Source organism: Emys orbicularis, chromosome 19 (assembly GCF_028017835.1).
Source record: "Emys orbicularis isolate rEmyOrb1 chromosome 19, rEmyOrb1.hap1, whole genome shotgun sequence".
NCBI lineage: Eukaryota > Metazoa > Chordata > Testudines > Emydidae > Emys > Emys orbicularis.
In genome coordinates this window covers 8,437,613-8,461,139 of record NC_088701.1, presented here as the reverse complement: position 1 = coordinate 8,461,139, position 23,527 = coordinate 8,437,613, and the positions used below count along the sequence as shown (strand labels likewise).

At 45.7% G+C, this 23,527-nt stretch overlaps 1 protein-coding gene across 5 annotated transcripts in view; it reads left to right on the top strand.

Annotated features, from left to right (window-relative positions):
- The first annotated feature begins 8,779 nt into the window (after positions 1 to 8,779).
- The window catches only part of AKAP8 (A-kinase anchoring protein 8), a 28,147-nt gene continuing 13,399 nt past the window's right edge, over positions 8,780 to 23,527 (top strand). For 3 of the 5 annotated variants that reach the window (XM_065419765.1, XM_065419761.1, XM_065419760.1), the window contains exons 1-8: positions 8,780 to 8,871; positions 15,519 to 15,557; positions 16,683 to 16,715; positions 18,653 to 18,956; positions 20,172 to 20,757; positions 22,111 to 22,252; positions 22,708 to 22,754; positions 23,485 to 23,521. In XM_065419765.1, the coding sequence (XP_065275837.1) occupies positions 8,853 to 8,871; positions 15,519 to 15,557; positions 16,683 to 16,715; positions 18,653 to 18,956; positions 20,172 to 20,757; positions 22,111 to 22,252; positions 22,708 to 22,754; positions 23,485 to 23,521 (1,207 nt within the window). In that variant the 5' untranslated portion in view covers positions 8,780 to 8,852. The remainder of the gene's footprint in view (positions 8,872 to 15,518; positions 15,558 to 16,682; positions 16,716 to 18,652; positions 18,957 to 20,171; positions 20,758 to 22,110; positions 22,253 to 22,707; positions 22,755 to 23,484; positions 23,522 to 23,527) is intronic. The other 2 variants (XM_065419763.1, XM_065419764.1) reach the window with 2 other exon arrangements.

The following is a 23,527-nucleotide window of genomic DNA, read 5'->3' as shown; positions in this document are numbered from 1 at the left end:
GACTTAAAGGGCTCTTAAAATCGATTTCTGTACTCCTCCCTGACGAGGGGATTAGCGCTGAAATCGACCCTGCTGGGTCGAATGTGGAGTAGTGTGGACGCAATTCGACGGTATTGGCCTCTGGGAGCTATCCCAGAGTGCTCCATTGTGACTGCTCTGGACAGCACTCTCAACTCAGATGCACTGGCCAGGTAGACAGGAAAAGCCCTGCGAACTTTTGAATTTCATTTCCTGTTTGGCCAGCGTAGCGAGCTGATCAGCACAGGTGACCATGCAGAACCAGAGAGGCAAACGGCCGCTCCGGGTCAGAGCCCCAGACAAACCGCTTCTATGATGAGCTGCATGCCATTCTAGGAGGTGCCCCTACAACTACCCCGCCCCTGTGCTTCCCTCTTCCCCCACCCCTCTCGGGCTACCTTGGCAGTTATCCCCCCATTTGTGTGACGAATTAATAAAGAATACATGAATTTGAAACAACAATGACTTTATTGCCTCTGCAAGTGGAGATCAAAGGGGGGAGGGGAGGGCGGTTGGCTTACAGGGAAGTAGAGTGAACCAAGGGGGGCGGGTTTTCATCAAGGAGAAACAAACAGAACTTTCACACCATAGCCTGGCCAGTCATGAAACTGGTTTTCAAAGCTTCTCTGATGCACAGCGCGCCCTGCTGCGCTCTTCTAACTGCTCTGATGTCTGGCTGCGCTTAATCAGCGGCCAGGCGATTTGCCTCAACCTCCCACCCCACCATAAACATCTCCCCCTTACTCTCACAGATATTGTGGAGCACACAGCAAGCAGTAATAACGATAGGAATATTGGTTTAGCTGAGGTCTAACCGAATCAGTAAACTGCGCCAGCGAGCTTTTAAACATCCAAAGGCACATTCTACCACCATTCTGCACTTGCTCAGCCTATAGTTGAACTGCTCCTTACTACTGTCCAGGCTTCATGAGCCATGGGAGCAAGGGGTAGGCTGGGGTAGGTGCGACCATGCGGTGCTGCCGACTGGGAGAGCAGCCTGAGGCAGAAGCCTCCAGCTTGCATGATATTCCAGGCAGGACCGAATCTCTATTAGACGAAACTTAAAGAAGAGAATGACCTGGAGTCATTCCCATTTTTGTCCAGGCGCCCCCGACCAACCTCACCAAGGCCAGCCAAGAGCACCCATCTCTGCCTAGGCGCCCCCGACCAACCTAACCGAGGTCGGCCAGGAGCACCCACAGGACGACGACGGCTAGCAATCATATTGTACCATCTGCCGTCCGCAAGGCAAGGCAAGGGGATGCTGCTGTGTAGCACTGCAGTACCGTGTCTGCCAGCAGCACCCAGGAGACATACAGTGACAGTGAGCTGAGCGGCCTCCATGCTTGCCGTGGTATGTCGTCTGCACGGGTAACCCAGGAAAAAAGGCGAGAAATTATTTTTTGCCGTTGCTTTCACGGAGGGAGGAAGGGGGGCGGGCCTGACGACATGTACCCAGAACCACCCAAGACAATGTTTTTGCCCCATCAGGCATTGGGAGCTCAACCCAGAATTCCAGTGGGCGGCGGAGTCTGTGGGAACTGTGGGATAGCTACCACAGTGCAACGCTCTGAAAGTCTACGCTAGCCTTGGTACTGTGGACTTAATGCGCTTAGTGGGGACACACACAATTGACTGTATCAAATCGATTTCTAAAAAATCGACTTCTATTAAATCGACCTAATTTCATAGTGTAGTCTCGTCCAACACGTGCATTGAAATCCCCCAGAAGGATGATCTTGTCTTCTGTAGGGAGCTCTGATAAAATGGTTTCCAAATGAGAATAAAAATCTTCCTTTACATTCTCATTGGCATCTAGTGTTGGTGCATAGGTGCTCATAATAGTTGCCTGTTGATTTCTGGTGAGCCTCAATTGGAGTGTCATAAACTGCTCATTGATGCCCACTGGTACCTCAGAGAGGCACCTTACAAGCTTGTTCATTATGGCAAAACCCATTCCATGCAATCGGGGTTCATCTATAGATTTTCCCTTCCAGAAGTAGGTGTATCCTCCTTTCTCCTCCCTCACCTGTCCTTCATCAGCTCTTCTAGTTTCAGACAAAGCAGCAATATCGATGTTAAACTAACTCAATTCACAAGCAATAATGGCTGTACGTTGCTCTGGCCGGTCGCTGTTTGAGTTGTCCATCAGGGTACATATGTTCCAAGTTCCAAAGTTGAAAAGTGTCTTACATTTTCAACCGCTGAGGTGGTGATCCTGCTGGATGCGGCTATCCAGCCAGGAAAAACAGAGGCAAGACTATTTTTAGGGTACCTTTCCTAATCCCCTCCCCATGTAGGGTGAGGAGAGTGGATCCTAAAAAGGACTGCTCAGTCGTGGGTGCAGCTGCCGAGATGCCCAACCTGCCTCAATCCTCGAGCAAGATGACTTTATCACACACCCACCGCCTGTGTGTCAGTCTGTGACTTGGAACTTCCGTATTTCACTGTCCTGTTCCCGTTGCCACTCGCCACTGGACTTTTGACTTGTGCAAATGTTATTTTCCCAAAAAACTGGAAGATGCCTGTGTGGGACTTCTTTTAAAGTGGGGAGACTGGTGGACAACAGTCACCACACTATCCTTGACAGATAGAGGACTTGAAACCAATGGCATGGACACCATGACGATTGGAGATTCTCTATCTGCTGCAGCCTTCATCCCCCTTCACAGCCATTATAACATTACACAACAGTTTCACCTCCATTGTGCAGTTATCCGCCATCTGCTCTGCCATTAGGGACTTCTTGGATCACACTTTGTCTGGAACCTCGCCCTTGACCGTTCTGCCATGGGTGACCCTAAGGGAGTACATGACTCCAGGCAGCATTGCTTTCAGGATCATTGAGACATGCAAGCCTCTCCACCACTACAGGTATTTTCATTATTGTGACTCTAAATCATTCTTGAACCATCAGGCATCACTTGGGGCACAAAAAAGTGTCTATCATCCTGTTTGTCAGAATGGCTCCCTTCTTGTGTTTCTATAACACATTTTACATGGAGAGGTGTCACTTTGGGGGCTTAACCCAGACCAGTGAGAGGTTGTGTCACCACTTGTCCTATAACCCTGAGTGTCTTAAAATGCTCTGCTGCTTTAGCTCCCTGTCTGGAAGCTCCCAGCCAGCACACAAGTACGCTCTGAATGTCTGTATGTTGAGAAACCCTGGTTCAGCAACTCTGACTCCAGTAGCCTGCTTGTTACCCTAGTTACCCATCAGCCTTTGTTGATTAGCCAATATTAGCCAAGTGATCCCTGTGGTTAGATGTTCAGCTGCATGTGTGTGTTCTCCCTCTGTGCTGCCCCAGCTCTGCGCAGACAGCTGGTACAGCAGACCTTGAGCGAACTGTCCAATGACCACAAGATCCATTAAGGTACGAAGGCACCAGGCTAGGTTTATTGTTGACAAAGCGTGGTAATAGCACCTGGCAGACTCTGCGAGGATATTAAGACATATATGCCTGTGACTGTGACCTGGTGTGCCTGGGACAGCCCTCACTGGAAACGCCAAGGTCAGGGCAGGCTGCAAAAGGGAGAGCAGATACTCCCAAGACTGGTGGGTAACACTGAAGTTAAACTCCCCAACCAGTCACAAACGGTGCTTCTGATCCCCACACTGGTTATCAAGAAGCAAAAAAGAAATCACACAGCCCCCTTTATTGCATTCCAGTTCTCTGGCTCCCAATCAGCACATAGGTCCAGTACAGTGAGACGTTATTTAAAAACTCTGCTCACATATACAAAATGTTCTTCTGACCCCGAAGGGTCAGCCATGTTACCAGGTCAGTATAGATTTGGATCTTACCCAAAATACCATGATGCCAGCCAATCCTTTAGTGTCTAAAACTAAAGGTTTATTATAAAGAAACAAGAAAGAACAAGAAGAGAGATGTTAAATGATAAAGCAGTCACATACATACAAAGACTTCAGAGTCCATATACCAGGTTCCTAGCAGTATTGGTGAGTTTGCTGGCTTGAAAGTCATCTGTGGAATACATCCACAGCTTGGATGGGTCATTCAGACCTTTGTTCAGAGCTTCAGTTTGTAGCAAAGTTCCTCCAGAGGTAAGAAGCAGGATTGAAGACAAAATGGAGAAGATGAAGCTGCCTTTTATAGTCTTTTGCCATGTGGCTTGTGCTTCTTTTGTCCCAAACACAAGCTGCCCAGCACATGGCTCGAAAGCCTTAGAGCAGGGGTGGCCAACCTGTGGCTCCGGAGCCACATGCGGCTCTTCAGAAGTTAATATGCGGCTCCTTGTATAGGCACTGACTCCGGGGCTGGAGCTACAGGCGCAAACTTTCCAATGTGCCGGGAGGTGCTCACTGCTCAACCTCTGGCTCTGCCACAGGCCCTGCCCTCACTCCACCCCTTCCCACCCCCTCCCTTGAGCTTGCCATGCCCTCGCTTCTCCCCCTCCCCCCCAGAGCCTCCTACATGCCATGAAACAGCTGATCAGGAGGTGCAGGGAGTGAGGGGGAGGCACTGATCGGCAGGGCTGCCGGTGGGCGGGAGGAGCGGGGAGCTGATGGGTGGTTGCTGATGTATTACTGTGGCTCTTTGGCAATGTACATTGGTACATTCTGGCTCCTTCTCAGGCTCAGGTTGGCCACCCCTGCCGTAGAGATCTGTCCATACCTTGCTGAGTCATAAGGTGCATCCCTTGCCTTCTCTCAATGGGTCAGTTGTATATCTGATGGTCCTTAATGGGCCATCAAGCAGGCTAGGCAGTGCTGAAACTGTCTGGGGGTGTCACCCAGAAGCATAGCACAAGTTTTGAAATACAGACATACATACATATCTATAACCCATAATACAAAGGTGATACAAACACATAAATGAAATTATCGTATTTGGCAAATTATAACATTTTTGCAGATATCTTACATGGCATATCTGGCATAACTCATTGTAATTTTACAATATTGACATTCATAATATCCTCGTGTCCCCCAGATTCTATACGGCATCACAGTGACAATGGACGCAGCTCAGTGAATGGTGGGAGTTTCCATTACCCCCTTGGCTGGACAAAGCTACTCCCTCTGAGATTCATCTTTATACCCTGATACAAACAAGTTAGTACTGCCTCTGACATAGTTAGTTACTGCCTCCTGACATGGCTAGTTATTACCCATCACCTGGTACATGTTGGTTCAATCAAAACATCTCTATTATGTATTGTCATCCTGACTTTATCTTTTAGGAGGGGTCAAAGTGTTCCTGTTACCCTTGGGGAATGTTTTTGTACCATCCTTGGTATTGGGATGTTGTGGTACCACTTGATATCGGGATGTATTTGCGGGAGTACTCTGTGCTTAGCACTTCTTAGGAATGTGTATTTTTGCATTATTAGCCCCGTTCTTGCCAGATTTTGTGAGCAGGTTGTGCCTCATACCAGGCCTCTGATACAAGGGCTTATGTCTCAAGCTCTCTTCCTACTACAATCCCAACACAACCCTAGACCTGAATTTCCCCAAAACTGTGTGCCCTGAAACGTCCAGCCCTCTCTTGGGACATTCATAGGAGTAATAAGGTCCGTTGCTTCTTTAAAGAGTCAAAAGCACAGCAGCTAGTTGCTTTAACTGGTGTTCATAATCCCTTCATGTCAAACACAGCAGTGGGTTGATTCAGAATACAAGTAAAACAAGTTTATTTAATCAAACAGAGAAAGGTTTTAAGTGAGCTCAAGTTACTCCTGGGGGGATTCGGCATGCCTGCAGAAAACAGCACGCCCTGCACAATTCCTGTGCTTCCCGGCCAAAAACGGCAGGGAAGCCGCGCGGGGGGCAGGGCAGGCACGCACGGACAACCATGGGTGCAGTTTTTTGGGGGGGATTGCCCCCCTCCACATAGAGATGGGGCATGGGGGTGAGAGGAGCATGGGGTTATCCGCCACTGCCCCCTCCCCATTTCTGCAAGTGCAGAGCTGCCCAGCTGAAGGAGGATGCGTCTCCACTCCACTGACTCTGTAGCTGAACACCGCTTCCTGGGTCCTAGTGCCAGTCGTGCTCTCCTTCTGTGTGCTGGGAGCCTTCCTGTTTTCTGTGCAATAGTGAGTGCTTGCGGTGGGGCTGGATAAGTGGGGTGGGGGAAATGGGGGTGAGGAGAAGAGGCAGTGGGGAAGGAAGGAGGTGGAATAGGGCAGGGGGAGGGGAATGTGGGAATGAGGGGACGGGGATGGAGAAGAAAAGCGGATAGGGGAATTGTGGGGGGCAAGCGGGAGCCCCGGCATGTGGCTCCCCTGTTAAGTAGGCCCATCGAACCCTCACCCTGACAAGCCTATCCCACTACACCTGGACCCCTCCGATGAGCCCCCCACACTCAGACTGCCACTCCACTGATCCCCAACCAGCTGCACCTGGACTCCCACCCCATCAAGCCCCATCTCCCCACACCCAGACCCCTCTCCCCCGCTGAGCCCCAACCACTTTCACCTGGAACTCCTGCAGAGTCCCATTGCCCCTGCACCCTCCAACAAGCCACTGTGCCCCCCCGATCTATCACTGAACCACCAGCACCCAGATTGCCCCACCAAGAAACCTCTTACCCCACACCTGGATCCCCCCACACTAAGCCCTTCCACACTTGGCTCCTGCTGGGCTGAGCCTGCCCACCCACACCTGGTACACCTGGCACAGAAGGGCAGGGCTCCGGGGTGTTTCTGGGGCAGGCCCAGTCCTTGCATTGTGTCAGGGTCAGGTGCAGCCTCACTGCCGAGTCCCTGTATCGGGTGAGGTGGAGGCTTCAGGGTGATCTCCCACCTCAATGCAGCCAGTGGCCTGTGCTCCCCACTGCCATGGTGGAGCCACATTTATTTATTGACAAATAAAATGTGCAAAATTTTAAAATATTGTGCACATAATTTTTAGGTGCAGAATTCCCTCAGGAGTATCAAATTTAAGGGATAAAGTCAGAAATGGTTAAAAACAGAAGTGAAAAATGCTATCTAGTGACCAAGACTTAACAAAACTAGTCTTGGTTCAAGATAAGATTCTTCCCACCCTTCCTTCCTGCAAGATGTGGCTGGCCACCTCGGGGTCAGGATCTCCCACAAAGTTCAATGTGCTCAGCTCCTTTGTCTTAGGTGAAAGATCACTTAGGGTCCTTTGCTCCTCTCTTTTATAATCCAGTGACTTTTTGAAATGTATTCTTCTCAAAGTTCAGTACCCTGCTGTGAGGAAAGATGCCATGGAGTCTGATGGAAAAGGTTCATGCTGGTTCCTTCTCCCCTAGTGTTTTCTACAATAAAAATTGATCTGTCTCTGTAACCTCTGATATGCTAGTGAATGGCCACTTGATAGTGATTGCCAATTACCTGTGATTACACCTGGATGGAGGCATCAGCCTTTCCTTTGTCTGGAAAAAAACCTGTTTACCCACTCTCCAGACTTATCTGGTTCAGATACATTTTAGTCCTCTATTTCCTTCACATTTGTACAGTCCTCTGAGCATTCACTGTTCATACACCACACAAAAATACTAATGATCAGTGTATTATTGGTTTTCCAGTGATACCCTACATCACAGGTGCCAACTTTCATTTTTCTGGGTGGGTGCTCCACCCAGAGGCCCTGCCCCCACTCCATTCCTTCCCCCCAAAGCCCCATCCTCACTCCACACCCTCCCCCCAGCACTTCCTTCCTGCCATCAAACAGCTGATTGGCTGGTGGCTGCTGAGCACCCGCTATTTTTTTCCATGGTTGCTCCAGCCCTGGAGCACCCACGGATTCTGCACCTTTGCCCTACATGACTATTATTAGATTCAGATTATGCTATAAGTGAATTGGGATACACTAGTCAGGCCAGTTGAAACTTGCTACCAGATACCAGTGAGCCCCTTGCCCTCTGGCATTGGGATTTGCTTAGGGTCACAATAGGTTGCTGGCCTGTTGCTCAACCCCCACCCTCCAGAACCAGTGAACTGCTTTTTGTCCTTTGACCTGTCTTGGGTGGCCCTACCAGGAGTTAAAACTCCTACCGGTAGAGCGGTCATGGGAATGTGTAAGCCTTCTCACCCTGTCCAGGTGAGGTCCCCAGGGCATATAATTATTATTAACTTGTGATGAAATCACCATGAGGCAACAGGCTCCGAGCTGCCACCTACGACCAAGCAAGCTCTGGGGCTGCACAACGGTCTTGGGAATGTGGGTGTAAGCCCTCAGCCGCAGGCCCAGCTGGACTCCCTGGGCATTACGACCACCGCCACAGCCGGTGAGAGCCACGCGTGCCCATCCTCTCCTTCCCCCATCTGTGTGCCCTTGGGGCAGTACCATGGAATCACCAGCCATTTCCAGCCTCACCCTGAGGGGATACCCAGTGTAGGAGGGGTCCTTCCGTCTCCTTGCCCCACCACGTCTCACCCATCCTCCAGGCAGGAGCTACCACCACCTTGGAGAAGTGGGGGGCTGTGGGGCACACCAGGCCCACAACCCACTACTCCCTGAACCTCCTCTATGGTTTCCAATATGGCGGCCTTTCATTTTCCAGCCAATAGTTTTGATTGACGGTTAATAGCACAGAAACGGGCCAAGGAGAACGCTCGAGGTCACCAAAGAAAAAGTTGTCTAGTCCAATGGGATCTCTCGAACATCCGGATGGCGAAGAAACACTAACCAATGGAAATTGGGAGGGGGCGGTGCTTTGTGGGAGACCCGACGAATGGGTGCGAGGCGGGGCGGAACTCGGGAGTACGCCCAATAGGGTGTTTTGGGGGTGGTACCCGATCGCGGGTATGGCCAATGGGCAACGGGCGTGTGGCGCTTGCGTAGTGAGCGGAAGGGCGTGCAGTTAGTGCGGAGGAGCCGTTGGACTTGGCTGAAGGCGGAGGGAGACATGGATCAGGGATACGGCAGTAAGTAAAGAGAGCAAGCGGGGCAGAATGAGGCCTGAGCCATACGGAGGGCGCTGGGACATCGTAGTGGGCCCCTACCGGCCGCCGCGAACCCCTTTTACCGGGGGGGGGGCAACCTACCCCCTGGCGAAGTTAAGCCCGCCTTCCGTGTGGAGATGGCGGTCCTGATTGGCTGTCAGACCCGCCTTTCAGCGAGGTACCCCTGCGGATTGGTGCAGCGGGGGACGGCGTTGTGAGGGAGTTTGTCCATCCCCCCTTTCACCGTGAGGAGTGGCGCGGTGGGGAGCAGGACCCCCGTGAGGGGGAGGGGAAAGGGGGAGGAACCATCTCTCCTTCTCCCGGGATTGGAAATGGAGCGAGTCCCATTTCTGAAGACGCCACAAAATGGCGGCTGCCCGCCCGCCCCTCGCCGCGTGTGCGCGGCCCCGCGGTCTCTGCGGTCCCGTGCGCGGCCCCCTGCGCCGTGGGAAGCTGCTGCCGCCTCTTGTTCCAGTGGAGCCCTACGTGCTGTGCTGCCGCCCCGCCCCCATAGGTGGGGGACTGGGCTCAACACTCACAGGGCTGCCTAGGGGAGCCTCCTCCGCCCAGCCCCGTAGCTCAGGCCAGGCCCAAGAGCGCCATCTCCTTTCGCAGCCCAGGTCTCTGGCCATCCCCTCCCGCCGTACCCCTGTGCAGTTCTCTGGCTCTCTCCCCATCTGTCTCCACTGCTACAGCTCCCCCCTTCCAGTGCAGCTCTCTGCCTCATCCCAGCAGCAGCCCACCGTGTAGCGCTCTAGCCCGTCTGCCTCCCCTCAGCTACCCCCCAGCGCAGCCCTGTAATGCAACCCCAGATATCTTCCTGTTATAGGGAAAAGAGTATCTGGAATTGTAATAGTAAACAGTAGAAAAATACACAGAAAAATCCTCAAACTTTAAGTTACAAGCTGACTGGTGGGAGGGAGCTTTCCCTGTCTTGGGAATAGCAGCTGGAACTTGCCATTCATTGTCAGAAATTAGATCACGCTAGTGGTCCATCTAGTCCAGTAACCAGTCTGGCGATTCCTATTTTCCAGAGCAGACCAGTGCTGGTGCAGACCTCTTTAAACCCTCGGTATACACACAGTTCCTACTCAGACCAGAACAGCTCTAGCCCTCACCCATGGTTCCACCACTACAAAGCAGAGCAGTCCAGTGCAATCCTGTTATCCCCTATATGCCATACTAACATAGTTTCAGTGCTCTCCTCCAACACTACTGCCACCTTAAAGCAGCTCAGTAACATCATAGTCCGTGAACCTGCTAGTACTTGAAGTTGGCGGTTTAAATGTTTCAAACTTGGTGTTTCTTATGACAGCTACCCACCACCAACTGTGAAAACCAGGATGTGCTTGAAAGGAACAAAATCAATGCCAGATGTGGCCCAGAAAAGGGAATTATTTAGGTTTCTGATGGTTTTCGTTCTCAGCTGTGTCAACATTTGTATGTTCTGAGATCTTGTATGAAAGCGACACATATGCCTAATGGAACTCTAGCACGTTTTCTTAAATGATAATTTCAGTGCCGAGCTCTTTAGATAACACATTTTAATGTATATTTATTTGAGTATATTTATAAGCTAAAACACTTTCCTCCTTATGAGTACAATAACAAATCTGTGTATGTATGCAGTAGAGAGTAATGGGTGGAATTCATGAAGACAGCTGATTTGACTGCCAAAAGATTGTATGAAGATTGTTAAAACTATGAGAAAATACCTTTTCATTTTATTCCAAAGAATACCAGTTTATTGATATTAGGCTGTCTTGCTGTGTGTCCACTTTGATGTTAGGACAGTGATATGTAGATGCTAAGCATTGTCACTTGTCATCATGATGGTAGATGCCAGTAGGTGGTGTGTATGTTCTTAGATGATGGTATGGTTTAAAAAAAAACAACAACAACAACCCCAAACCACCCCTGCCCTAGGTATGTCATTCGAATCTCTGGTTGGCCACTTAAGTTTTTCTTGCCCACTAATCTAGGCATTTCTTATTTTAATTCTAAATTGTTTCTTTTTAAGCCATTGCATATAATTCCCCCATCTTGAATTATCTTCTAAATATCTTTGTGCAGTTATATTCTGCCACAGACTTGGAACAAAGGATTAAAACTGTACATAACTTGTCATCCTTTTGCTTCTCTTAATTATCAGTGTGCCTTTTTGGTGAGGAAAATAATTTGTACATAGGAGGATTAATCAAAAGGTAATTTTCAGTACTATTGTCTATTATACCTAGATTGAAACGCTGCTGACTATGGGACAGTTCAGAATGCTCCTCTGTCCAAAACATGTATTGCTTTCTTTTAATGTCTCCACAGTCCTTGGTGGAAACCATTTCCCCTTGTAGCTGGCAAAGAATGCAACAAAAGCTGATTGCAGTTCACTTAGCAGACTGTTTCAATCATAAAACCAAAGCCAGTGATGAATGTGATTTACAGTTGCAGCATATCTGTTTTTATATGGAACCAGGAGGCTGAATGTTAGAAGTTGCTTTGTCACAGATTCGTAGATTCCAAGGCTGGAAGGTACCATTGCCTCTGCATAACACAGGCCACAGAACTTCCCCCAAATTATTCCTAGAGCAGATCTTTTAGAGAAACATTCAGTCTGGATTAAAAAAGCGTCAATAATGGAGAATCCACCACAACCCTTTGTAAATTGTTCCAATGATTAATCACCTTCACTGTTCGGAAATTTGGAAATGAGTAATCTGAATTTGTCTAATTTCAACTTCTAGCCATTGGATCGTGTTATACCTTTGTCTGCTAGAGTTCATTATTCAATATTTGTAAGCATCCACATGGGGAACACAGTGTAATCAAGTCACCCCCTAATCTTCTCTTTAAGATAAATAACAAGCTAAATAAATGGTCCAATGGGAGCCTCAACACCTGGAGACTTATTTCTGGCTTCTGACCCTTGGAAAGTTGTTTGTCCTTCTGTAAAATAGGCATATTTATCTTTTAGTAAGTTAGGTAAATATAGGTTTTATTCATTATTTTTACTATGGGGAGAGAGTATTTCTCCACATCTGAAGCTATAACTAGTGTTCCATTAAACCCTGTTTTTCATCACCACTTAGAAAAACAGATTTTCATTAGTCATTTAATATTGGAGTGGAGTAGGGAGACACTCCTGTGACAGGCACTCAGCACCCTACTTCAGGGAAAAGAGTACCAAAAGTGTGAATCCATAAGGCAAGGCTCCAGTCACTGCATCAATTTGTCTCACCACCGACAAGGGCATTTTTGAGACTTGACTGCGCCCCAAGCTCTTTTTGCAGTACCATTCTTGAGCGGGTGTTTTCACATTCTATATTTGTGGCTCTTGGTCCTCACTTCTCAAATGAAGTTTGCATTTGTTTTGTTAAACTTAGCCTGTCTCTCTGGACTTTCCATCTTGTGTTGAATTTCTGCTCTCCTCTCTGGAGTGGTTAATCTCAGTTTTGTATTTATCACAGCTTTGACCAATTTGTTCTCTGCTCCTTTTTACTAAGTCATTAATAAATGTGTTAGTGCTTGATCTTCTGACTCCACTAGACAAATGCTTCCAAAGCTGATGCTGAACTGTTAATCGTTGTCCTCTTAACTTGGGTTTAAAACAGGTTAGAAAATCAATTTTATAATGGCTTTATCTAATCCAGATTTCTCCAGTTGTGTAACAAGAACATTAGATTCATGATGTTATGTCTATAAGGAATGCCTGGCTGGGGTTTGCATTAACGACTTGTCAAGATATTGAGGTGCAGTCTGTGAATACTCCACGTTCCAGCATACAGAGCAGTCTGGCCATGGACCAAGATAGATGTGTCATGCTAGGCCAAGTAGCCTCTGCAGACTGTAACTCTGTATCAAAACTGAGGATGGCTGTAGGGCAGTGGTTCCCAAACTGGGGTTCGTGAACCCCTAGGGGTTCACGAAATGTTACAGGGGGTTCTCGGGGAAAAAAATCCCTAATGGCAGACAGAGCTGTCCCTAGGGACCCCAGGCACCATGGGGCCAGCAGCCCGGAGCCCCTGAACTTCCAAGAGCTAAGCAGATCAAAGCAAGCATATCTATCACACTGAGGAGATTTAAACTTCAAGACACCTTATAAGAAATGGAAAGGGAGGTGGATATTTTTTGCTGTTTTTAAAATGAAATAGGCAGCTAGTGTTGTTTTTAAAATTATTATGAAGAACAAGTTTAAGCTTTGTTGTAACGTGCGTTGTTTGCCTGGACTGCTCAAGACCTGAATGCTTGTGTAGGAGGAACTCTTTGAGTTGACTTCTTAAATACCTTCCTGCTGTTTCACATCTGATACTCCTTGATGAAACATAGGAGCCTTGTCTTATAACAGGCTTATTCAAAGTGATACAAGCTACGAAAGTGAGATCTTGGAAGAGTGTTGCCGTTTTCATAATGTAATAAAAATAGTGTAATGATAAATAATAATTAAAATAATAAATAGTATGTAATAAGCATGTCATAAAAACAAATTGTGTATTTCCAAGATCACTGCTTTTATAATTTATACTCAGGTAAAGGAAAAAATCCCTGGAAATATTCATTTTTAGGAGGGGGTTCACGAGACTTGACATTTTCGTGAAAGGGGTTCACAGGTTGTTAAAGTTTGGGAACCACTGCTGTAGGGTATATTGTAGAGCTACTTAGGCCTTTTGTGGTCTTCCACTTTTTGTATATACTACTAAGTAAGCTTTAGATTGATATAATTTGTATTTAAAAAACCCATGCTGGGGATTTTTCACATGAGCTAATTTTCTATGTGTTACGGTGTTGTGGTCCAGTGACTAGAGCAATGCCTGGGACTCCAGACTTGAGGTCTTTTCTTGGCTCTGCCGTTGACCTGCTGTGAGCTTGCTGTGGGCAAGTTACTTTCTCCTCTGGCTCTGTTTCCCCTCCCACTCCTTGCCTTACAGTCTGGATAGGGACAGTGCCTAGAACAGTGGGACACTGATCTGATTTGGGCTCTCCAAGTTTCATTGTAATACAAATATTTGCTCTTCTCTGCTTCCCCTTTTATTTTTTTCATATTTATAAGAGGATTATTTTCCGTTCACTCAAGTGATGGACTTCAAAACTAGGGTTCTGTGGTTGTAGGTGTCTGTGTACACATAGCGTTTATAGGTTTGAGACTTTATCATTAACTTTAAAAAATGCACTTGCGTGTTTTGACTGGGTTTAAACCTTCCCTGCAGTGTCCCCTGGGCAGCCCAAACAGAGCAGCCTAATTCTAGTATGTAAAAACTGGAAAGTGAAACTGCTGAACAGAAGTGAAAGTAACTAATGTTCATCCTGAGAGAAATGCATAATGTGAACAGCCTAAATGTTGAAAAGTAAACATCAAAACTTGTAGACTTTGTAAAGCGAGGGCCCATTTTAAAAACATTTTTTATCTGTGACTTTTAACCTTACAATTCCTATTTTGCTGTTGCATTTGCTGTCATGAGCACTACAGTAGCCTTTAGAGATATACTTTCTTACATGCTCCTAGTATAATTGTTATATGAGAGTAATCCTTGCTGAGCTCCTCTTGGGGGATACATTTTAGAGACTGAAGGCTTCTTCTTTGTTCAGTAATATCGGTGTGGATTTGTTCTTATGAAGATGCAGATTTAGTTGCCAAGTTAACTTTAATTATGGTAGGGAAATATCCAGCATGCTCTCTTCTAAATTCTCAGGATTCCTGTTCTAAATGGAATTTTGGAATAGAGAATTCAGTAAGTAAATGTACAGAATCCTTTATTTTAAAAAGATATAAATTAAATTTCAAGACTAAATTCTCCTCACTTAGAGGTGAAACTAAATTAGGGGCAAGAGTCTCTACAAGGCGAAGCAGAATTTTTAGCCCAGAGGGAAAGAGGGCAAAGGGAATCCTCATCCAGCCAGCTCTGTGGTGTTTATGGCCCTGTATGCTGCTGAAGCATACTTAGATGTTTTGGAAAAGGAGTGGAGGCCAGAATTGAGGAAAGAGAGAAATGAATTATTTGATTACTAGGGTGAAAATTACATTGGCTTCTTTTCAATTAATAATAGGATTGGTAGCCAAAAAGAAATTGAGAAATAAAACCAGTCCTCCGCCTCCTATCTCTTCTCCACCAGAGTAACAACATATGTATTACCTGAGCGCACATGGTCACTCCAGTGCATTTGGAGCATTCTGGCCAACAGTTCTTGAATTTGGGTAGTAGTCCAGTCACCCAGTTTTTCATAAGAGACTTACTTGACTGACTTGGAAATCAGAATAGTTGCAGGTTCGCTCGCTGTCTTGGCTTAGGTAGGTTTATAACTGGAAAAAAAAGGTGCTTATTTTGAAAAGAATTTTCCTATAAAATGTGGATTCTCTTAAATTTCTCAATGTTTTTATTTTCACTTGGAGATTATTTATTTATCTTTGTGTTTAGCAATGTGTTTTTTAAAAGCAGGGACACAGGGCTCCAGATGCCAAATGGTAAAAATACTCATGCAAACAAAAGTAAACTCAGCTCCCTCCCTCAAACCAGTAAAGAGAGAAACAAAAACCATGCTAGCCACTAATGCTAGTTTCTGGGTAGTCTTCGTTCCACAAGACCCTGGGGAAAGAGTAGCATGTCCTTAAAGTAGCTTAATATGTTTGTTTATTTCTATAGGTTATGGCACCTGGAGCACTGCTGCCACCAATGCTCAAGGTAAGTTTCACAGTTATATTTCAAGCTGACATAGGGAATTGCATTTTTTTAAAATAACTTACGTTTTATGCCTTTTCCTTTCTAACGTTCTGTAACAAAGTGTAGCATTCCTCATTTTTTGGCTTATAGCTTTTACCCTCCTATATAATCACACTGAGTAAGTTTTTTGTAAATGTTTAGTCCAACTTTTCAAGGAATACTCACTTCTGTGCTGTGATGTTGTTTGTCTGCCCTTCCATCTCCCCATCATTTTCCTGGGCTCTCATATTGGAAGGTTGGTTTCCAGACCTAGGCACTGATTCAGCAAATGCATGGGCCCATTTTTAACTTTTATTCAGTGAGCAACTTATGGTAGTAAAGTTAAACATGTGCCCAAGTGTTTGCTGGATCAGGTCCTACTACTTGATCTCTTTATACCCCTCCTCTACATTTCCAAGAGTGTTTTGATCTTATTAAATGTTGACTTTGAAGCTTTTTCACTATGGTTTTGCCAATAAGCGTTTGTTGAAACTGGGGTTCTTAATAAAGAGTTGGAGTCTAATTTCTGCAGTTGCTTATGCCCTGTGGCCTCCACTGAGAAACTTGAGAACTGATTTGTGGTTGTGAAGCAATACTACACTTTTACAGTTCCTCTTTGTGGGATTTCCTACCTTGAAGTAGTGTTAATAGAACTGGAGTCAGCTAATAATCTTGGGTCTGCTGATGGTGAACATGGGCTAAAGATAGTAGCGCTAAATAATATTTCAATATTTATTGAAATGCAACAAAGATTTTCTTTTTGCACCATAAACTGGGAAGAATATAATATTTGTTTTTGTTACTGGATAGTCTGAGTGTATTGGACCCTGAGATTCTGGTACAGTATTTCTGTATCTCCAGCTTTCTCTTGAAATAAATCAGAAATGTTTCCCACATAATGCAATTTTCCATTTAATTCTCCATTGCTTGTTACATTTTCATAAGACAGTACTTCTGAGAGCCTTTTCTTTTCTGCTTATGTGAAAGGGTAATATTTTTTGCTGGCATTAAATTGAGTGACATTCACGTAGCCTTTGTAAACTGAATACCATTGGGTGATTCTTCTAATGTTGAAATAATGCGTTTGTTTGTCTTTCCATCCCATAGGTACATATGCAGCAAACGCAGCAAATTGGCAAGGTATGTGTTATATGTACATTGTTTTTGTGTTAAGTCCTCTATACTCTGTTCAACTTCTTGAGTTGACTGCAATACCTAGGTCTATTCTCCAACTCACTTATTTGTACCTTGCTTCATCATTCTGCACTATGCTGGGCTTCAGGCCAGAATAGTGATGAGCCTGGGTACCAAACCTTTCCCCTCAAAAGCTAGGATTATGCTCTTGACATTAAATGACACCTTGATTGTATGCAGTAAACACAGCTGTACCTGCCTGCTGGTACTGCTAAAGGGTTTGTCTGTGTTTCCATAATAAATCCTTGTGTTGGGTTTAGAATTTAGCTTTTCACTCTGGTGTGTAATTGGCCTTGGTTTGAAGTATTTTTAAAGCTGTGTTTTGTGCCTTAATTTGCGAAGAACTAATTGTTATTACTTTTAGTCTTTTTCTCTAGTTTTCACTTTAGAAAAACTGGGTATTGTGTAGCACAGAGGGCACTAGACCTCTGGTCAAGTCAGTAGGGAAAAATGAGTTTCTCTTATTTGTGTTGTGTTAGTGCCTAGGAGCCCTAGTTATAGACTATTATGCTAGGCCAGGGGTAGGCAACCTATGGCACGCGTGCCGCCTTCGGCACGCGAGCTGATTTTCAGTGGCACACTCACTGCCTGGGTCCTGGCCACCGGTCCGGGGAGCTCCGCATTTTAATTTAATTTTAAATGAAGCTTCTTAAACATTTTAAAAACCTTATTTACTTTACATGCAACAATCGTTTAGTTCTATATTATAGACTTATAGAAAGAGACCCTCTAAAACGTTAAAATGTTTTACTGGCACACGAAACCTTAAATCAGAGTGAATAAATGAAGACTTGGCACACTGCTTCTGAAAGGTTGCCGACCCCTGTGCTAGGCGCTGTACAAGCACAGAACAAAAAGTACAAGGAAATGAGACAGTATTGGTCCTCAGGATAGGCAATGGCATCGGTGCACCAGTGGCCTGAGGGTGTCAAGTTTAATGTGGGCATAATAGAATGGAGGGAGTTTTGAGGTGGGTTCTTGATCATGATTTGGCAGCCACTTAACTAGAGCCCTAGGATTGGCATAGCAGAGGGTATTGCAGGTTAGAAGTAGCAGTGGAAGAGCTCTGAGAGGAAGCTTGCTTTTTAGTACAGGGCTCAGAAATGCATTTTCTCTTCAGAACCAGTACAGCCCTGGCTTGGTGAGTCGGTGCACTGCTTGTAGCACACTGGCAGGTTGTGTATGTGTAGTGCTATTACAAGAATTCTGTGTACTCTGTCATACACTTCCCAAATTCTGAATCTCTGGATTTACATAAGCAGTATCCAATAGTGGCATGAACATAGCTGTAGTGCAGTGCCGTTTCCCCTCACCATTATATTATCTTGCCATAAGGCAGTTTATGTTGTTGTCAGAGCTAGAATATGACTCATCGCTTCAAATTTTCTGGTTAGTCTATTAAATGTATGTTAATACTGTATTTATTCTTGCATACATGGTTACAAGCCCAGCAACACAGGTCTCTCAAATTTTAGCATAGCTTCATGGAGCCATGCTACATGGGTTGTGCATGCTGGCAATGTATTACGCTATAGATACTGAACATTATAATAACAACAAATCTTTATGGTAGTACAGGATCTCTCTCGTATCAGTTAAAACCAAGATGGACCAATCACTGGAATCATCCCACACTGGTTCATGATAATTGGCTGATTGCATCAGATATTTTTCTATCTCTGATTTTTGTAACTTTAGGAAACCTGACTTTTCCTTTACGGAGAACCTGACCATACTTGTTCGAAAAGTTTAAAAGTTTTCATCAAATAGTAAAGATCGGCTGCAACCTTGACGGGTAGAGTGAGTCCATTATAATCTAAACTCCTTCCATGAGCCTACGTTTCTTTGACAGTGTATTCACTTTAACTTTCCTTTTCTGCAAGGCTATGAAGGCTATGACTATTATGGCACCCAGACCACCGGCTCTACTACAGCTGCCTCGTACAATTATGCTGCAGCAGCAGCTGCTGCTGCCGCTGCTACCACGAATACCTGGGAGACGCCCAAAACTACCGACATGACCATGACTGCCGATGTCAACACCAGTATGCCAGTTGCAACTTACAGTACAGAAGCTGTGGCGAATGAGAACTCTGACTCCATCATAGCCAAAATAAACCAGCGTCTGGATATGCTGTCAAAGGAAGGCAGTGGTGGAGGTGGGGAAGGAATGGAAGACCAGGAAAGGTAACGTATCGCTTCTTACTTTTCACAGAGATTTTTAAATCTTAAATCACTGTAATTTCAAATTAAATTGAAACATTTTACAGCAGAGGGATGGTCCAATATTAATTCCTCTTAAACAGACACGTTAGTACAAAATGCAGCCTTGATCTCTCGGTCCCAAATTATGTTATCAACCCCTATTCAGCATAACAATGTATTTTCAAAGCTGGTTTCTCTGTTCACCCTTAGTTGTACCGAAACTTACTTTTATTAATGATGAAATGCTGAAGTGAGGTGTTTAATCTGCAACTGTATTTTTCTTACCTTTTCTGATAATGCCTTGTAATCTAAATTGTTTGTACTGCTAGACCAGTCAGAATGAAGAAAAATACCAGATGCTTTCTCTGTTGTGCAGGCAGTAATATGCATCCTGACATCAGTTGTAGGAAGGAAGAAATGAAATACATAACCTTTCTGTGGCATTGGTATCTGCTACTTCGTCAGCCAAGATGCTGATGGATTTATCTGCCTTAATTCCACACCCAGTGGTAAAACCAAAAGTTTTCTCTTTTGGATTCCTTATTATTGCCCCTGCTGCTATGTTAGGAATATTGCAAGTACATTGGAACCCCTGTGTACTGCCTCTACCCTGCAAAGCAGAGGTATTTCTCATTTCTCCTCAGGGCTTCTACTTCAGGCAGGGATTTTTGCTCTTTTGTCCTTCTGTATCTAATTAATTCTCCAGTTATTTCCTATTTCTGCAGCTGTGTACTGTGCCAGGCTTCCTGTGTGCTTGTAGTTCTCCTAATGAGCTAGCTGGCAGTGAGGAAGGGGATCTCTTGGCTGTACCTCAATGTGGGATTAAGGTGGATAGAAACCCATCAGTTTTTTGATTAACAGATCAGCAGGTACCCATTCAGAGAGGGTAACAATTAAAAGTGAGAAGCTTTTTCAGCTGTATTTCTGATTAGACATTTGTGCAGCAGATTAACAATTTTTGGTTAAATTCTCAAATCGCCCTAAGACTAAGGACAGGGTGAAGTGAGTTCCTGTGCAAAGGTGTCAGCAGGGACCACAGTATTTTTTTGTATTCTTTGCATCTTCATTCTTTGTGTCCTGATTCTGGTTTTAATCCAAATTAAATCTGGATGTAAATTTCTCTGTGGCTTTTATGTTTGGCAGAGCATGGCTCTGTGCTTTATTAGCTACTGATTCGATTCCTTGCTTGCTGTGCAGCGCTTTCAGGTTTGAGTCTTTTGAATCTTATGACTCAAGGTCTTCAATGAACGACCGTGATCTGTACAGAGCTGGCTACGATTATGGCGAAGTTGGAACTGATCGGAATGATTCCTTTGGAAGCCAATTTGACAGCCGCAGGAATCAGTCCAGCAACAGAGGAAACAGCTATGGTCTCATTAGAGGGAGGGGCCAGAATCGGATTCAAAATCGGGGGCGTCTAAATGCTTTCAACCGCACCGACCGCTTCATGCCATCTTCAAGTACTGAGCGACTGTCTGCACGCTGGAATGAGTTGAACTATATGGGTGGGCGGAGCATGGGTGGTCCCTGCCCCAACAGGCTCCCTTCCCTCTTCTCCCAAGCCCTTGTCCCTGACTATTGTGATTATGGGGACTATGGCGATTACGGGGATTATGGAGATTATGGCGACTATGGTGACTACGGAGACTACGGTGACTATGGGGACTATGACTATGGCATGATGGGAATGCCAGGAATGGGAAGGTATGGTAACATGCCATATGGAGTCGGCAGGCAACGAAACAGAGTGAGTACAGTGCCGTGGCATCTGAACGTTCTTATGGTAAGAGCCGTCAAACCACTTGTTCTTGGTGTAAAACCTTTGCTACTTCGCTTTTACTCATGTAGTTACCCTTAAAAGACAGGTTTCAGAGTGGTAGCCATGTTAGGCTGAATCGGCAAAAACAACTAAGAGTCCTTAAGGTGCCACAAGAACTCCTCCTTGTTTTTCCTTAAAAGACAGGCAGTGCATTGTTAATCCAGGGGCACTGGGATTAGCTGTGAAGTACGCCCTTCCTGTTAGAAGGGTACATTTTCTTTTGATAATTGCCAGATTTCACAGTCACTTTTCAAAGAGTCAACAGGCTGGTGTGCTGTTTCTCTGTACAAATAGGATATAGTTTCTGAGCAGACTTTTTCTTTAGAAAAAATTAACTATTTGGGAGGCAGGGAACCATGTACAGTATTTTGGATACCTTCGGCACAGCTCGTCTGCTCAGTTTATAAAAGGATTTACTGCATTAAGTACAGCTACTCAGCATTTCTCAAACTGGGGTCCGCAGACACCTGGGGCTCCCCGAGGGTAACCCAAGGGGCCCATGGGCCCTGCTAATCAACTCCTCCCCCTCCCTCCCAGCACCTTCTGCACGCTTAAAGTCTGGCACCACAGCGGAGCTAAGGCAGGCTTCCTACCTTCCCTGGCTCCGCGCCGCTCCCGGAAGCGTCTGTCTCATCCCAGCGGCCCATGGGGAGCTGGGGGTCTCCATATGCTGCCCCCACCCTGAGCCTCGACTCTGCAGCTCCCATTGGCCGGGAACTGTGGCCAGTGGGAGCTGAGAGGGTGGTGCCTGCGGGCAGGGGCAGTGCGTGGAAACCCCTTGGACCATCCCCCTCCCCCCGCGTAGGAGCCGCTGCCAGAAACGTGCCAGTTGCTTTCGGGAGCCGACTGAGCTAAGCACCACCTGGCCGGAGCCCGCATCTTTCACCCCCTTCCACATCCCAACCCTCTGCCCCAGCCCAGAGCTTGTACCCTGCACCCAAACTCCCTCTCAAAGCCCGTACCCCCTCCTGCAACCCAACCCCCTGCCCCAGCCTGGTGAAAATGAGTGAGGGTGGGGGAGAGAGAGCGACAGAGGGAGGGGGATGGAGTGAGTGAGGGTGAGGCCTCGGAGAAGGAGCGGGGCAAGGGCTGAGTTGGGGGGGTGGGGCTTGGGGGTTCCCAAAAATTTTTAAATCAATGGGGGTCCACGGGTTGATAAAGTTTGAGAACCGCTGATCTAGACAGAAGGTTACAGGGTCACACATGCTTTTAGGAGCTCATTTCATTTAAGCTGCAGAAGGGTTAGAAGAGCTGGAGCTTCTTGGTTGATCCTGAAAAGATGGACAATAAGATACTTCACCCAATTTGTGTTTCTAGCCCAAGAGGAGAAGTTTCCGCAACCGCTCAGGGGGTCGATCAGATAGTGAAGGAGGGCGCAAGCGGAAACAATCCCAAAGCGGAGATGAGCCAGACAGTAAACAGGCAAAGACTGACAGCGAAGGAGACGACACTGAGAACGGTACAGTCCTGTTTTTTTGAAACTAATAAGGCTCGCAGCTAACATCACTGATTAAGTGCTTCCTCTCTTCACTGACTGACAACCAGCACTATAGATATTGGCTGTTAGATCTTAAAACTTAGTGGTCCTTAATCTGAGGTTATAGTCTGTCACTGTTACTGTGGTATGCTGTGAGATGCCTAATAGCATTCAGGCTTTACCTTGATGCTCTGGGGACTCATCAGAGAAGTTGGTGCTCTAAATTCATCATTAAGGTAGGGACAGAACTTGTAGCAGGGACTGCCAGACAGGGGAGAGAATAGTCAGTAAGCTGAGTTTTGTATTGGTGGTTATGAACCAGTGCTCTGTGAGTAAATATGCAATGATATAGTGCTGCTGCCTAGTAACTTGCAGTAGGAGGGGGAGGACAGGCTTTCCCCACCCTAGTTAAATGATCTATCTTGTGTATCTGGCAGATGATGGTGAAGGAGAGGACAAATCTGGAGATGAAGGAGACAAAGGTGTAAGTAACTTTCTAGAGCCTCTATAGAATGAATGTGAATTTTCTGAACGTGTCTGCTAGATTCTTTCTTAGCTACCTTTATTAGATTAGCCTCACCTGAGAGTGAAGATGTGAGAATATTGTAGCTAGTGTCCTTTACTTCGCTCCCACACACCAGGGCCAGAATTTTCTAAAATAGCCTAAAGTTAGGCTTCTAAATCTACTTAGACATCTTTTTTTCAAAAATGCTGAGTACCCAAAAGTTCCCTCCTACTGCAATATAGAATATGTATGACTGCCCCTAATGTTGGGGTGCTATGAACTCTGCTTTCTAGACCAGCACAATGCTCCATTATTGTTCTATGATTTCGGAGGGAGTATAATCTAGTAATTGGGACAGTGGGATTAAACTCCTTATTATGTTTATTACAGTAGTGCCTAAGGGCTAAATAAGGATGGAGCCCCATTTTTCTAGACACTGTACAAACACCAAATTCTGTCCATGGCTATGACTCATTGTTTTAGCAACATATAAAATGTTAAGACTGGCAAAATAGGATCTTACTGTCATATTTTGAAATAGCCTTAGCAAAACAATTTTGCAAATTTTGGTTAAATATGATGGTTTGATCTAAAAATGACTCTACGCTGTATACTCTGTCAGTCACTGACCGATTAGTGCAGATACAGTTTATGTGGATTTTTAAAGTAGTAGTTGATGTTGATGGCTTTCTTTGTTTTTGTTTTAAAGGAGAATGAGGGTTGTGATGAAGATTGGGAGAAGAAAGGTAGGG